General features: G+C 32.4%; 1 protein-coding gene across 3 annotated transcripts in view; it reads right to left on the bottom strand.

Moving 5' to 3' along the window:
* Wdr81 (WD repeat domain 81) overlaps window positions 1–15,904 on the bottom strand; it is a 236,664-nt gene that overhangs the window by 88,104 nt on the left and 132,656 nt on the right. For all 3 annotated transcript variants that reach the window (XR_015038979.1, XM_085809249.1, XM_085809250.1), the window contains exons 12-14: window positions 13,937–14,124; window positions 11,251–11,554; window positions 10,705–11,075 (exon numbers count right to left, since the gene is read on the bottom strand). Coding sequence is in view for 2 of the 3 variants with exons in the window: in XM_085809249.1 (XP_085665375.1) it covers window positions 10,705–11,075; window positions 11,251–11,554; window positions 13,937–14,124 (863 nt within the window). In the remaining variant the exon portion in view is untranslated. The remainder of the gene's footprint in view (window positions 1–10,704; window positions 11,076–11,250; window positions 11,555–13,936; window positions 14,125–15,904) is intronic.

Consider the following 15,904-nt stretch of genomic DNA (forward strand, 5'->3'; position numbering starts at 1 on the left):
CTTCGTTTTATGTGATAATACTTTCTCTTTAATTCTATAAACAGACATAATTTCTTGTTCAGTTACAAAGTTCCGCTGTTCAAGTCCCGTAATTGCTGTGCAGAGAATACCGACTAACTTGTCAATCGAAATTTTTTCGTTTTCACTAACCTCTCTGTCACCTTCTTCATGTCTTTATCCATTTTTTTGCAGCAATTTCACTTTTTGTTTGACAGACTTTCGTTTTGTAGATCCTTTGAGAGCTCCAGCATCGGAAATTCTATTTGACATAATCGAAAGTTCAAGTTTACTTTTATAAAATTGCTCTTACAGTCTGCAAAAAAAAAAAAAAAAAAAAAAAAAAAAAAATAATATGCCGCATCCCATTCGAAGATTAAGGAACAACGTAATGATTAACATTAACTGAAATAGATAATTTTAGCTTATACCGTCCATTATACATTAAACGCGCACGCGAAAGCGTATTCTGCGCTTGCGCACACGCATATGCGCAGTCGTAAAGGTCTTACGCGCACGCGTAAACGCCTTTGCGCATGTGTCAACGCGGCGCATGCGCAGAAAGTTTTAAGCTGTGAGGTCCGGTTTATAGATCATTTCGGATTATGGGTGTCCGAATTAACGACTTTTGACTGTACATTCCCATTCATAACTAACGTCATTCTCTCCTTCTTAACCGCATTTGCAACGGCACCCTTTAAAGCGGCTTTGCTGGCACCAAGGTGCCTGTTTTAAATCTTTTAAACCAGGGCTTCTCAACCGGTGGTGCGCAAGAGAAAAATAGGTGGTATGCAAAGAAGCGAAGTATTTTTAACTATTAAATTAAAAAATTAAAACCCCAACATTCTGATTGAGTTTTTTTTCTCTAACACTTGTAAATTTATGCGATCTGAGCTTTGTTCAAGAGTGGTGGTGGTAGTAGTACTTTGTAATGGTGGTATCAAAGCTTTTCAATTTTTGTTTAGATGCTACGCGTTAGTCGAAAGGTTGAGATAATAGAATTCTTACACAATATTTTATTTTGATCAGCAGTTCGTAATAAAATCCTTACATTTAAGGAGCATATATTTATCATCAGTATTTCCTTGCTCCATAATTTGAAGCATACAGTATGGAAATGATTTTACCCTCTTTCAGAATTAACTGAAAATCTAAATTTAGGAAAGTCTTTTTGGATAAAGTTTAATGCTAAAAATATAGCTAGTATGAAACAAGATGAAATTTAAAATTTTATGTTTAAAAAATTTACCTACAGGTTTTTGCGCTTCTCTAGAAAAATTATTTAGGATAAATAATTTCATTCACAGAAATGAAGATCAATATTGATTCAGGAATAATTGAATGAAAACCATATATTCAAAGTACAAATAAACTGAAATTTACTTTTTAGAGTATTTATTCACATTTTTATTCTTTGTAACTTACTCCAAGCTGATCGATCAAAATTTTGAAAGAGAAATGCTCCTTGTGCTTCTTTCATTTATTTCCAGCAGAACTTTTAGAGTCTCTGTAGGAGACACGCTCTCCACCGTGAGATGTATAAAAAGCGGTATTTCACAGGGTTCTGTCCTTTTAGCCGATTCTTTATTTATATTATGTTGCTGACTTCCCGAAAATCCACTACAATAATAGTGGAATTCTAGCATGCAATGCTGACGACACTGCTCTTGCAGTTAGGTCAGCAAATATTAATCATGCAATTAAGAAACTGCAAGACAATGTTCCTTTCATTGAAGATTGGTGCAAGCGCTGGAAAGTGCGAATTAACGCACAAAAATCGCAGCTCCTCATTGTGAAAAAGAGAAATGCCCCACTAAAGAAGGACTTGTACCTTTTTAACGAACCTGTGCCGATTGTCAGTAAAGCTAAATACCTTAGTATCACAATTAACAGCCGGCTAACTTGGAATACTCATATCCAAAACAGGGGCCAACCAGCGGCCGAGCAGTAAAGCTGAACACTGGTAGTTCGGTCCGAGGTTCGAATCAACGGGCTGGCTGCATGGGCGTTTTTGTGGTTTTCCCCATGTGTAACGTGTATACGAGCCAGTTTCCCTAAGAAAGTCCTCCACGAAGGCATCCCTCCCCTTAGGCAGATAGCCCTCGAGGCTTTGCCATAATCACACACAAACATATCCAAAACATCCGAAACCAAGCATTGAGAGTTATGAAATGCCTCTATCCAATCATTGGGAAGTACTCCAAACTGAGCCTCCAGAGAAAGAGACTGATTTAACTTTCAACAGTAAGACCGATAATGACATACGCTGCCCCTGCTTGGGCCGCTGCAACAACAAGGACATAAAAAAGCTTCAGACAGTGCAAAATAAATTCCTCAGAATCATGACGAAAGCACACTATTTTGTTCAGAATCAAGTGTTGCATAATGATTTGAAAATTGATCCTCTGGAAAAATTCATCCATAAAATCAATACTAACTTCTTTAACGGAGCAGTTAACTGCGATCATCTCAAAGACTTTGAACTCTTCAATTATGAGATTTTAGATGAGGACAGATTTCTACGTCCCTATGCTGCATATTTATTAAAGAAAAATCATGACTTTCCCACTTAATTACTTTACTGCTGTAACATTCCTGCAAAGTTACAAAACTCAAGCAGCATGCATCTGAGCCTTCACTTGGGTGGGTGACCACTCGCGTGACCTACGGACTCTCTATCATTATGTCTTGTTAACTTTCCTGTTGAACTTTGCAGAATTTCCCTGGGAATCCCACAACCAATGCCATGTCTGCTTACAGCTCATGTGACAAGCTGTCATGCCCCTTTCACCACCAGCTCCTGCGCTCTTGGTCATACGGTTCAAACGGTTAATATTAAAGAACCTTGGGTTCAAACTCAGTCTACCTTCTGCGTCCTTTGCGCAATCACTTGATGACAGCCAGGACAAATCATGCATTTTGCTTGATAATCACGACAAAAGAGAACTTGGAACTTACTGTATTATTAATCTCCATGTATTACATTTGTTTCACAATTAATTTAACTTTTACTTTATACTTATTATTTAATTTATTACTTATCTGCTTGTAATTTGTTTTATATGAATTAATAATGTATTTTATATGTTTTATATCTTATTTAATTTTAGTTGCACATAATTTATTGTTTTTAATTGTAATTATTTTGTTTATACTAATTTTATTCATCATTCCCAATGGCATAACATATCTAGCACTTCTAATTTTATAAATTAGCTCAACTTCATATTGTTACGGATTTGGTATTTAAATAGCTAATGTCAGTTGAATTATAAATTAAATTGTTTTATTCCCCGTTTATTTATTGTAGCGCATGACGAATATTAAGGGAAAGCTAAGCCGAAAAATTAAAAATACAAGAGCACGTGCATTTAACATTTAATAAATAAATAACTCTTTTTGATTTCGAGAAAGTGCTAGAAAATTCTCGCTCATCTAAAAAGCTTATATAAGCGGCATGAAAAACTCTCAATTTGTTGTTTTAAGAGTTTGTTTAGAAAACTGCTTTTGTTGACTGTAGAGAATTCGCGGATTAGCTTTATCTAGCTGTTTTGAATAAGTTCTGTTGAACGTTTGAGTAGTTAAAAGATACCTAAACTAAAAACTCAGTGGCGTAATGGGCCAAGGCCTGCAGTGCCCGAAATCTGCTTTCTTCACCGTGGGCCCTGGGGTGCGTAAAGCATATGCCCTGAACAAGTGCTCAGCTTGTCGCAGGACCCCCAGTGCTTAGTCCCCAAGCGAACTTGATACTCTTTTCTTATCAACCTAAGTAATGCAAATCAAAGGATGAAAGGCTGAGTCAACCTAGCCCAGCCCGGAAATCGAACCCCGGACCTGTGGTTCTGCTGCGTGATGCGCTACCCACTACGCCACCGGGCCTCTAAAAGATACCTACTGTGAGATATTGTAATACTGAACCGAACGAATATCTGAGGAAATTTAAGCATTTTGTTTTATTTGTGATAATAATAAATTTTGTTCATTTTTCATTTTACTTGTGTATTCAATTCATAACAAACCAGTAAGCATGCAACAATATACTTAACTGTTAGCATAATAATGCAAAATTTACTTTTCAAAAATTTTGCTTCCTCACTAAACAATAAAACATCATGGCTTCTTTTAAAGGCACTAGTAGCATCACTAGTCTTATGCTTGGAAGCCACTGCAAAGTAAATAAAACATTTTTGAGCATCACATAAGATAATCCTAATGAGGAAAAGGACATTGTTAAAAAGCGAGTTCACAGAAATTTAAGTGGAAAAATCTGGGTACGTGAGGCAGGAGAAGGAGTCTGATATTTCAATCACTGAAGCCATGGTCTATAGCTGAGAGTTTTATAGCCATCATGGGAAAATGACCACTTGATAAAAGCACAATTCCTGAGAAGCAATTTATAACCTGAGAAGGTATATGAGATTCTGAAGATGTCCGTTTTCATCTCTCTCTCATTTAGTTACATCTGTTAGGAAAATGCATATAATCATGATTACCATTAGAACATAGCAAATAATTTGTTTCAGTGGCTGCATTTAACGCTTGGCCACTGGCTATTTATCCCTTAGAGAACATTTTGAAATTTCAAAGGTTTTTTCCCCTCCATTATGAACTGCTGATATGACTGTATACCAGGGGTGAGCAAGCTCCTTGATAGTCCGAACCATTTTTCAAAATTTGAAATTTTTCGCAAGCTGCAATTAAATACATATTTAAAAGGTATGCAAAACAGATATTAAAAACATTTTTTTAGAGAAATTATATTTATTGAAAACATATAAATAAAAGTACAAAATATGTGTATTGAATTTAAATATTAAAAATTAAACACATTTATTTTACTTCTCTTAGTAATTCTTTAAAATTTGGTGAATAATTGGTGACAGCACTTCTCAGGAATTCTTTGAGATGCTGGTTAGTTAATACTGATCGGTGTTTGGATTTCACGAATTTTAAAGTGGAATAAAATGATTCATATAAGTACATTGTTCCGAATATTGAAATAATTTGACAAGCAGCCTTTTTTAATTCAGGATACTTTAATTCTGGTGCGAATTTCCAAAATTCAGTAATCGACGTTGACTTATATTTTAATTGTAGAGCTTGATTTTCTAGCATCTTTATTAATTCTAATTCTCCAGATGCTTTTTGGGTCATAATTATATTGAAAATGGAAAACTCACTTTAAATTATGTTAATTTCAAATGGATTCAGAAAAAAATCAACAGATGATTTAAAATATTTCAAGTCTTGAAATCTATTTCGGAATTCCGTCAATATTCCTTCTAGCTATATACTCGTTGAGTTTTTCTTGTTTAATATTGGAACAAATTTTTTTAATTCGAGGAAAATGACAAAATGTTTTACTTTTAATGTCCTTTTAAAAAAGTTGTAATTTAGTTTGAAAACTAAATATACACTCTGAGAGGTCAGATATTATTTTATCTTTCCCCTGCAATTGTAAATTCAGTGTTTGCAAATATTCCATGACATCAGCCAAAAATTTAAGTCTTGTCATTAAACATTAGACATCATCTAATTCTGAATAGGATATTTCCTTTTCTTTTAGAAATGCGGTTATCGGATCAAACAAATCTACAAATCTATTTAATACGTTGTAGCTAGATAACCATCTAACAATGGAAAAGAAATTAATTTCATTTGGAAGTTCTTCGTCCTTTAATTCTTCAAAGAAATTTTTGAATTGTTGATGATTTTTTGCAGTGGTGCGAATGTAATTTACAAAGAGTAACACTATTTTCATAACATCAGGATATTTTAAATGTTTTGTAACGAGATGTTCTCGGTGATTTATGCAATGAATCAGTATGAATTGCGGAATCTGAGAATTATCTCTTAAAAGCATAAATAAGACCGATTATTTTACCCAGCATTGCCGGTGCTCCATCAGTTGCAATGCTTACAAGTTTATTAAGAGGCATATAAAAAATTTTCATTATGGAATCTAATGCACTTTTAATACGAACAACGCGGGTTGACTCTTGAAATGCTACTAAATCTAATAATTCTTCTTTAACAACGAAGTCAGGTGAAACAAAACATATGAAAACTGCCAATTGCGGAAGATCTGTGATATCTGTCGATTCATCAAGGGCTAAGCTGAATGCAATACAGTTCTTCAAATCATTTTGAAAATTATATTTAAGAGATGCATTAATTGCAATTACGTGTCGTTTGGTTGTGTGTCTTGAGATGGAATTTGCGAAAACACTTTGTGCAATGCTGCATTATTTGTATCTAAAATCTAAATCTGTATCTAAGTACATCTTCCAAGTTTTTTTTAATAAACTTTCCTCTCCATATGGGCATTTTGCACGAGCAATATTCCAGGCAATAACAAAACTGGCTTCAGCCACATTATTAGCTTGATTGCTAAAGGTAATCAAAATTGACTGTTGCGTATTTAAACTTGATTTTAAAGAAGCAAGTTTATCTGATCTTAATTTGGAATTTGGTATATACTGATTAGAAAACTGAGGATGATTGGTTTCATAATGTTGATGTAAATTGCTACCTTTATAATTTGTGACCGTATAATTATAAATAACACATAATGCTTTTCCATTATTGTCAATAAAAAAGAAATTCTTCTCCCACTCATTATTAAAACTTCTATTTTCTTGCTTGTATTTTATTTTTTATTTTCGTTCTCTGTCGTCATATTTTTAAAAGAACTGGAAATGAATAAAGAAATTTAGAAAACACAAGTTTTGTGTTATTAAAAGAATAACAACATGTGTTACATACGACGAAACAAATTATAGTTAACTTACCAAAATTCCAGATTACAAATTATACCCGTAGCAAGAGTGATACCAATTGTTTCCTCCAGAGCACAATGTCAACTGTCCATTGCAATGAAAGTTTACAAATTCAAAATCGGTCTGGAGTCGGTTAATTACACAGATAGTAGATCGTCATTCATCAAGAAGCAATCGGCCGGACAAGGCTTTGACTCCCATATGTTTCTCATAATTGACGAGGCAGTCGAAGGGGAAGAAAATCCCACGAACGGAACTGTTATGCCCCTGCTTATGTTTGTTCGCGCAGTTTTCGATAAGTCATATCATTCTTAAATTGGATGGAAATGAAATCTGTTACAACATTGCACTTAGTCTTTCGCATTTGTTCTCAGTAATTTAAAAGACATTTTGAAACATACGGAACGATAATAATTTTTTAACATATAATAACACAAAAATGAAAAGTACATTTATCGTGAGCCACAGATAATCCTTCAAAGAGCCACATGTGGCTCGCGAGCCGCAGGTTGGCCACCCCTGGTATATACAGTTAATTAAAAATCATCCATAGGATTAGTAGTAAGGAAATTAAATATTTATGTTCCATGAAAAATTAAGCAAATGATCAGTTACAATTTTCTTCACCCTACTGTATACACTATTTGGGTTTTTCTAAGTGGAAACATGGAAAAAACAGGATTAGAACTGTGAATCTTCCAACTTCGAGCTGGAGATGGTAATTGCTTTTTGAGAGCACACATGGGGAAATATGATTATTCCTCACACAGTTACAAAGATTCAGAGTTATGCTGGTTTAAAAATTACACAAATAAAGAGAAAATAAATTATTAAGGATGGATGCAAAACGAAATTTCTTGAGCGAAATTGCAGAGAGAGAGAGATTAACAAAATTGACTTGAAGTAAATCTAAAGATTTTTTTTTTTTTTTTTTTTAAAGGGGAAGCAGGATATAAATAACTTCTATTTTTCCAACCACTGAAAAGTCAAATGTTGTTTCAAGGGATGTGCAATCACTTATTTATTTATTTATTTATTTACAGATTTGTAATCAGTTCCTTGATTATTGTCAGTGGGTTAGCAAGAAACAGCAAATATTAGCTGATGATATTCCATACATGTTTGTTAAGCAGAATATAATGGCCAATATTAAACTGATTAAGACACTGTAAGGAACCAAAGCAATATATACTGAATGGTTAATTAAGACCACACACTCAATGCATCATCAGGCAACTTTTCGCTCTCAGGACTATTTTAGTTCTCCTTGGCAAGGACTTTATGGGCTACTGATAAGTGACCTGAAGAATATCAGATCACATTCTATGAGCTAGATTTTCTAATTTTATGATCTAATTACTTTATATTCAACTGTCTGATGTCCCTTTTGGCATCATCACACAAATGCTCAACTAGGTTGAGATCTCGAACCCATGAAGGTCAAAGTAAAGCCAGGCAATACCAGCTTTATAACACAAAGCACTGTTTAGTTAAAAGTATCTAATTCAGTTGTGGCAAAGCATTATCATAACTGACAGTATTTGATCAGTGACAATACTCAATCTGAATTGTTTGATCAATGATATCTTTGAATGTTGGGCCCAACAGTGACTTGCTGAACATTAGTAGTTCAGTCCAACGTTTGAATCTCACACGGCTTGCTGCATAGGCATTTTTGTGGTTTTACCCATGTCTAATGTGTATACGAGCCAGTTTCCCTTAAAAAATCCTCCACAAAGGCATCCCTCCCCTTAGGCAGATAGCTTTCTACTGCTTTGCCATGATCAAATAAATAAAACCTTTGAATGTTGATCCATACAAGTTAACGGCCCCAAACAAGGTTAGGTAAATAATCTGTAAGCAATTATATTGCATCTACCAGCTTGAAGTGTTATGATACAGCAGTTAGTGTCAATGCTTTTATTATTTTCCCTTGTATTTTTATCCTGCCATCTGTATGATGGTGTTGGAAACAATTATTCAGAGCCCTCACCCTTTTCTTTTCATTTATTGACCAATTCTTATGATTCTATGTAAGACAAAGAATAGGTCTTCAATGTCCACAGCTGACAAACTACAGTGTTTAGTGATTACCAGAGCCGGTTCCTGATTAACTGTAATCTGATGTACATCCCTTCTATCAAATGCTTGAAAGTTACCCTTTTTGGACACTCTTCTAGGCTTCTTTGCTTTATATATCTAGCATTCTTCAAGCATAAGAACCAAAAGATACCAAAGATAAGCCATATGTTCAGACCCAGCTTTTTGTTCAATATTCTATTCACTGTAATCATAAACAAAGGTACTCTGAAAACCTTCACAAACTCTTGCTTAAAGCATGCATGATTATATGATGTTAAAAGTTAATTAAATAACATTTTTTATTTATTCCTTTGCAAGCCATGCACTTGCAGTTTTTACAATGATTTAGCCATTACCAGTCTCTCCTCTAGAGGAAACAGCAATAATGTTAAAGCTGATTTACATGAAATTGTTAGGTGGTCTAAATAAACTAATCATCAATATATAGCTGGGTATTAATGTGTTAAGGAAGATAATTCTGAAAGGTTCTCATGCTGATTATAGGTAACAACCCATGTAATTTTAGTATATCTTACTGTAATCACATTACTGCTACCTTGATCATAATAGTCCATGATGAAAAGCTTCTTGCACGGGAACACGAAGAATTAACTTCCGATGGAGCTACAGGATACATGCTAGATTATCTTTGACACCAGCCTGCCTTTGTATACAGGCTCCCGCAGATGCTCAACAATTATTGTGAGAATGTTATTCATTGCTAGATAATACAGCAAATTCTTTATCTCTGCTTTTGTAGATATTCTTGACAAATGGCAAAGAATGACTGGAAGATCAGTAATGGGTTGTATGTAATTGTAAAGGATTGTACGACTGTTCTTACAATCAGCAAAAGTGAGAACATACACGAAAACACATAAAGATGACTACAGAGCATCTGCAATATGTCATACTCATGCAGTTCCTTCTCACATAGCTAGTCGCCACACTACTGGATTAACCATTATACAATACAAACTCATGCTTAGGGCATCAAACAAAGTAGGCACCACAAAAAGATGCTTAGAGCTCAAGGAAAGAGGGCATTACAAGAATTTCCGATAGCTGGTTTTACCACAGAATGTATGGTTCAGCTAAATCATGACCGACAGAAAAGGAATGGGGAAAAACAGGTGTAAATCCATGTGGGAAAATCTTTTAAGTCTCTAAAAGTCTTAATCTGGCCCTGATCATCATTCATAACAATTTTTTCTTTTAGATGTTCTGGATATTCTTGTATGCAAAGTGTATCAGAGTATATTCATTAGCCACTGAAGTTAGTAATATTTACAAAATTATGATTTTTCACATCATAATTTATTATAGTGATGAACATGCCTCTGCTCTTCCAATAATGTAAACACTTTCAAATTTTGAAACTGGACATAAGAAAAGTTTTGGACATCAAAATGGCATTCTTATATTACTGACTATGACCTAATTGACCTACCTAGCGATAGAAGCTAACATAAATTCCATCACATTTTACAGCCCAGGTCACTTTGCATGCTACATGGACAAAAACCTTGCTACTAAGTTCCACTTTTGCATCCAATAACTCTGCATTAAATCACTCATGTAGGTATTAGTTGTTTAAATATTATATAAACTTTCAGCTGCTTATCTTATTTTTATCAGTGGAGCAACTGCAATGGTAAGAAATCTAATTTTCTTGCATAAATAAATTCATTATACACTAAACTAACATTTCAATTATTAAACACTAAAACCCTGAAACAAAAACTATTGCTTAGCATACCAAATAATAAGAAATTTGCTGTTAAAAGGGATTTTTTCATATATACATTCATACAATTTTTTGGAAAAATTACATGCTGGAACTAACCTTTCAGAATTTTTTGATGAATAATCCTTACATCCACCAATAGCTTCAATTAATATTGTGGTAAAATGTATTAGAAAATTATGTAAGCCTAGGCCTACAATAATTTGCAAGAGAAATGTTCGATGATACAGTTTCAGATGCTTTGGTGAAGGTTTGTCAGTATCAAAAACTTTAGTTAACCGTGTGAGTAATTTGCTACATGTTTGCTGAGGGCCTAATGCTTGAGAAACCATTCCAAAGAGATGCCAGGTAGCAAGTAAAGCAGTGTGACGATTTTCAAAAATTTCTTGGAGGTATGGAGTCAGCAATTCAATGCCTTCAACATTTAACAAAGGTAATAATACCTTTAGTTGTTCAGCAGCGTATTCAACCTAATTAAATAAAAATACTTTTAGGATACTGCATATAATTTTTTTCATTTCAACAACAATAGATTTTTGTTCTATAACAATATTAAGAAAACGTAAAACACAACGAGAAAAATTTCCTAAACCACTTCTAGAACTATTTTAAGAAAACAAAAAATACAAAAAAATTTTCACAAACCATTTTTTCAGCAAGATTTTCTATTTTTTTCCTGTTCTCTCCATTCTCATCAGTGATTTCTGATAACAAATTAATCTCAGCAGTAAACTGATTAAGTTTCAGGAGAAACAAATACAAATCAGGAAAGTAATGTGGAAATGGTATTGTATGAACATGGGATAAAAGTAACTGATGCGCAGATGGAAGAGGAAGACCACATGCAGACACTGGTGGATAACGTGATGGAACAGGTGTGATTTCCTCATATTCTTGATGATATGAGGAGTCGACTTGCAAAAGAAGCTGGATAACTTTTTGAAAAGACCTGCATGAAAAAAATTACATAAATATATAGCAATTATATCTACATAGTTATAAGCATAGACCCATATGCAAAATTTTAAAATAAATTAATACCTTGTTGTGCATGTGCACATGTACACACACACATACACAGACATATATATAAAAGACGAAACACTTTCGCATTTATTAATTATTGTTGATTGATCAGGGGTTGGTTTGTTCTCCTTGAAAAGTCAATCAATTTCCGATCAATGACGATAATTACTTGGTTTGTCAGTTAATTTTTCATTTTAAAAGTTTCCATTTCAGTTTTTTCATGATTCAGATTGAAGTTTCTTTTTTAAATATTTTTCAAGATAAGAATAAGTTACTTCATTCAACTACAATTCTAATAACTTTATCTAAGGAGATAATATACTCAATAATCCATTAGTAAATAAATTATTATTTTATTACTTTGCAGCTACTGAGTGCAAGTATTAGGAAATTTACTTCGATTTATTAAAGTATTTAATTTAATTCAATCTTTGATATATATATATATATATGTGTGTGTGTGTGCATATACATACACACACAAGAAGATTAAAGAAGTTCTTCACAAGCTTAATGAGCATAGAGATAGATCACAAGAAACTAAATTCTAAATGGAAACTTGAGTTCCTTTAAGTCTCCTGAAATGATGCATGACTCATGAATATAAAAATTACTATGCAGGTGTAATTTTACTTAGGTTCATACACATTTCTAACATGGAAATTCAATACTTTTAATGACCCCACCAATAAAAAAAAAATTAAGGCAATTTTCTATATAATCTACTTCACTTTTGTAACAACATTGTAAGAATAAGAGAGAAGTACATGTAGGATGCATTATTATAATACAAAATCTAATATTTAACATAACTGTAAAACAAATTTGAGAATGAAACCCACTCTTTAAATGTTATCCAGTAACTAACATTATATTAGAAAATTCCTTGAAATAGTCACAAATATCTCAGAGACATACATGGTTTCTGCTAAAATTTCTTTTCGTTTTTAATAATATTTGTTAAAAAAGCACTATTAAATTTAGAAACTAAAGAAATTTTACAATTTAAAATGACAGAGTATTACACTGAATGCTTATTACCAATCAGTTCTTAATTTTCAGCATTTTACATAGTGTGGTATTTCTTTTACTTTTAATGTTTATGTAACAATGAAGTATCAGTATCTGAGACCATACCAATTGCAAAATTTGTTTTAACATTTGCAGACAAAAAGATATTGAGGACTTATTTGGGGAGGAAGACAAATGAATAGAACCAACTTATTAACTTCTCATTTAGATTGAATTTTTAAATAAAAATTTACTTTCACACTTTCAGGACTAAATCTTTCACAAAATTCATTGATCAAAAATTTAGTCTTGATTTCCTAATTTTTCCCCCCCCCCGAATGGATTGATACTTAATGGTTATCATTCACTGGGAATGGCCAAAGCTTCCAATCATTTAGCCATTTTCATCACAAGGAAAATTGCCCAACAAATAGCATAGGAGGCAACAGATATTACACCCACAGTAAAGGGGATAGACAATTATAAACATAAATGCTTTCTCCAAGACTCGAATACATACCTATTTATATGGCAGCTGGCTACTATAATCGTCATAGCGAACAGCGCAGCAGTTCCCTAATAAACCTAACTATATTTGAAATCGCTCCAAAAGTTTTGCAAAATGTAAAATTCAGTTTATTTTATAGTTAATTTGTCATTTGAAAGATATTTTTATAACTTATACCTAATTTATCATTTGAATGATATTTTATTACTTTTGAAACACTCAGTTACTAACATTGTTCTCACCTAGACAAAATTATAACTTGTGCGTAACTTCATTTGTTGTACCTTTGCAACTGGCAACATCATTTATGTCTATTTTTATTCCATGAACTTTTATCTTAGACATTCTGGCAACATGCATAATTCTATTTTCTCAATTCGCCAGGCAGAATGTTATTTTTCAGCATATAGCTACTTCTTATCTCTGAATGTAATAAAATACCTAAAAATGATGTCTGTTATTGGATATTATTCAGCTATGATTCAGTTTGCAGTATATTGATTCAAATTCAAAAGAATAGCAACAAAATTGGAATTCAAACCCACACATGAAGGATGATTATTAAATGCCCTGTGAAAATCCTATACACACGATATTGTACTGAATATTATAATGAATATTATAAGTTAAAATACTTTTAGCAATAAAATGTATGGCATCAAAAAGAATTCTAAATTTAGAACCTTACAATCTTTTTTATATAAAATTAAAATTATAAAATTTTCACTAGTGGAAACATTACCAACAGAAACATACTAGCATACATTTCTGTGGAGTTTAACATACCTCGGTACATCTTGTTTATGTAGTCTTAACAGCTTCAAAATATTATTATATCTTTCTTCTAGTACTGCATTTTCAGGCAATGTTTTGCAGTAAGATGCAACAGCTATTTCACTAATGAGACATCCTAGCACTAGTAAATCTTTAACCTGGTTATAAAATGTCATTTTTTCACTAGCACTATGTTGGCTCTGTAAATATAAATAACACTGAATACTAGAGATTCATTTATACATATAGCAACATGTTTTATTTATAATGAAAAACACACATTAATTTGTTTGTATGAAAATCTTTACAGCATTACAATGCCTGAAATAACAAATCAACACTAGCATAAGAATCATAAATATAAAAGGATCAAGTCATAGATGTTAAAATGAAGTATCAAGTTATAAATCACTGTATCAAAAAACAGAAGCTTTGAAACTAGGTAAAATTCAATTTCAAGTATTTGAGGCTAATTATGGCTGGACTACAAAGAATTACAATTAACATTTACATAGAGCAGCGGTTTCGAAACTTTTCTCTCTTGGGTATCCCTTAATAATATTTTATATTATAGAGTGCCCCTAACCTTCCCTTTCAGAATCGTGACCCCCCTCCCTTAGTCCTTTAGCCTATTCTCGCAATATATCTTACTACAGTACTGTTTCAATACCATAAAATTAATAGACTGCAATGAATAAGATCAGAAAATATAATGAAACAAAGATTGATTATTATGTTATTTGCTTCAAATAGATACAGTGATAAATATTTTAAATTAAAACATAATATTATTAAATGAAACAAATATTGATTATTACATTATTTGTTTCAAATAGATACAGTGATAAATATTTTAAACTAAAACGTACTATTATTAATGTACCTAATTGTTTTGAATATTATGTTCTTTTAAATAGAAAGGAAATAATAAAAGAATTCATGACTTTTTTTTACTGCTGTGAAGACCTAAGCCTATACTAAATCCCTAAGTAGACTTGAAATAACATTGTACCACAGTAAACTATCAAACCTATAGTTATTTTTTAATGAATAAATACATATCTTTGTATACACTAAACTTAAAACAAAACTTAAGACTCCACTTTGAAAGGTTCAATACAGTGGCACTTTCATCACCATGTATGGGGAGGGGTGGAAGATTATTTTTTATTCTTAATTACTATCAATTTAAAATCATGAGACATGTTCTTACTTCTCTAAGAAACTGTATTATTTGAGAAAAGAATATTGTTAATTTTTCAAATGTGTTCTTCAAGCATGCATCGAGCATTATTAAATTTTCAGCAACTGCATAGTTTTTTCTTTTCTTTCTTTCTTTCTTTTTTTTTTTTTTTGTTTTTGTTTGTAACATTAAGTTATTCTGAAAGATTCTTCAATTATATTTTCATCATTTGTGTCAGCTGATATTAGATAACACCAGAACTTTTAGCCAATCACTGAAAAAAGTTTATTAATTTTGGTTTCTAACTACAGTGTTTGGGTTCTAAATGATGCAAAAATAAAGATTTCATACTTTCATTTGATAAAAGTGTCCTATGTATTGTAGAAAGAGGATTTGGGCAGTCCTTATCACTTGTCAATGAAAATGCACATTAACATCCATCAGAATATATTCTTTTCTTCTAAGCAGGACCACTATTTGGGATTTTCTTACTACTAGTTGACCATTCTCTTAAAGAGGAACAGCTTCATCCCAGCCCTTAGCTGGATTTTTTGGATATGCTTGGTGCAGATGCCAGATCAGAGCTATTATTCATGATACCTTTAGTTCTCTGCGAAATTTTACTTCCCTTTATTCTACCCTTTATTCATATTTATTTAAACAAATCTTACATTTAGCAGCTCTAAAGGAACAAAAACTAATATAAAATAAATCTCCACCCTCAAACAAATTTGATTATAATATAACTGCAAAGAAAGACAGCTACATAACTCACATGATGATTTGCTTCATTAAAA

The sequence above is a fragment of the Stegodyphus dumicola genome, chromosome X2 (genome assembly GCF_044657685.1).
Source record: "Stegodyphus dumicola isolate Sdum_Otavi_A_Nest chromosome X2, ASM4465768v1".
NCBI classification, from domain to species: domain Eukaryota; kingdom Metazoa; phylum Arthropoda; class Arachnida; order Araneae; family Eresidae; genus Stegodyphus; species Stegodyphus dumicola.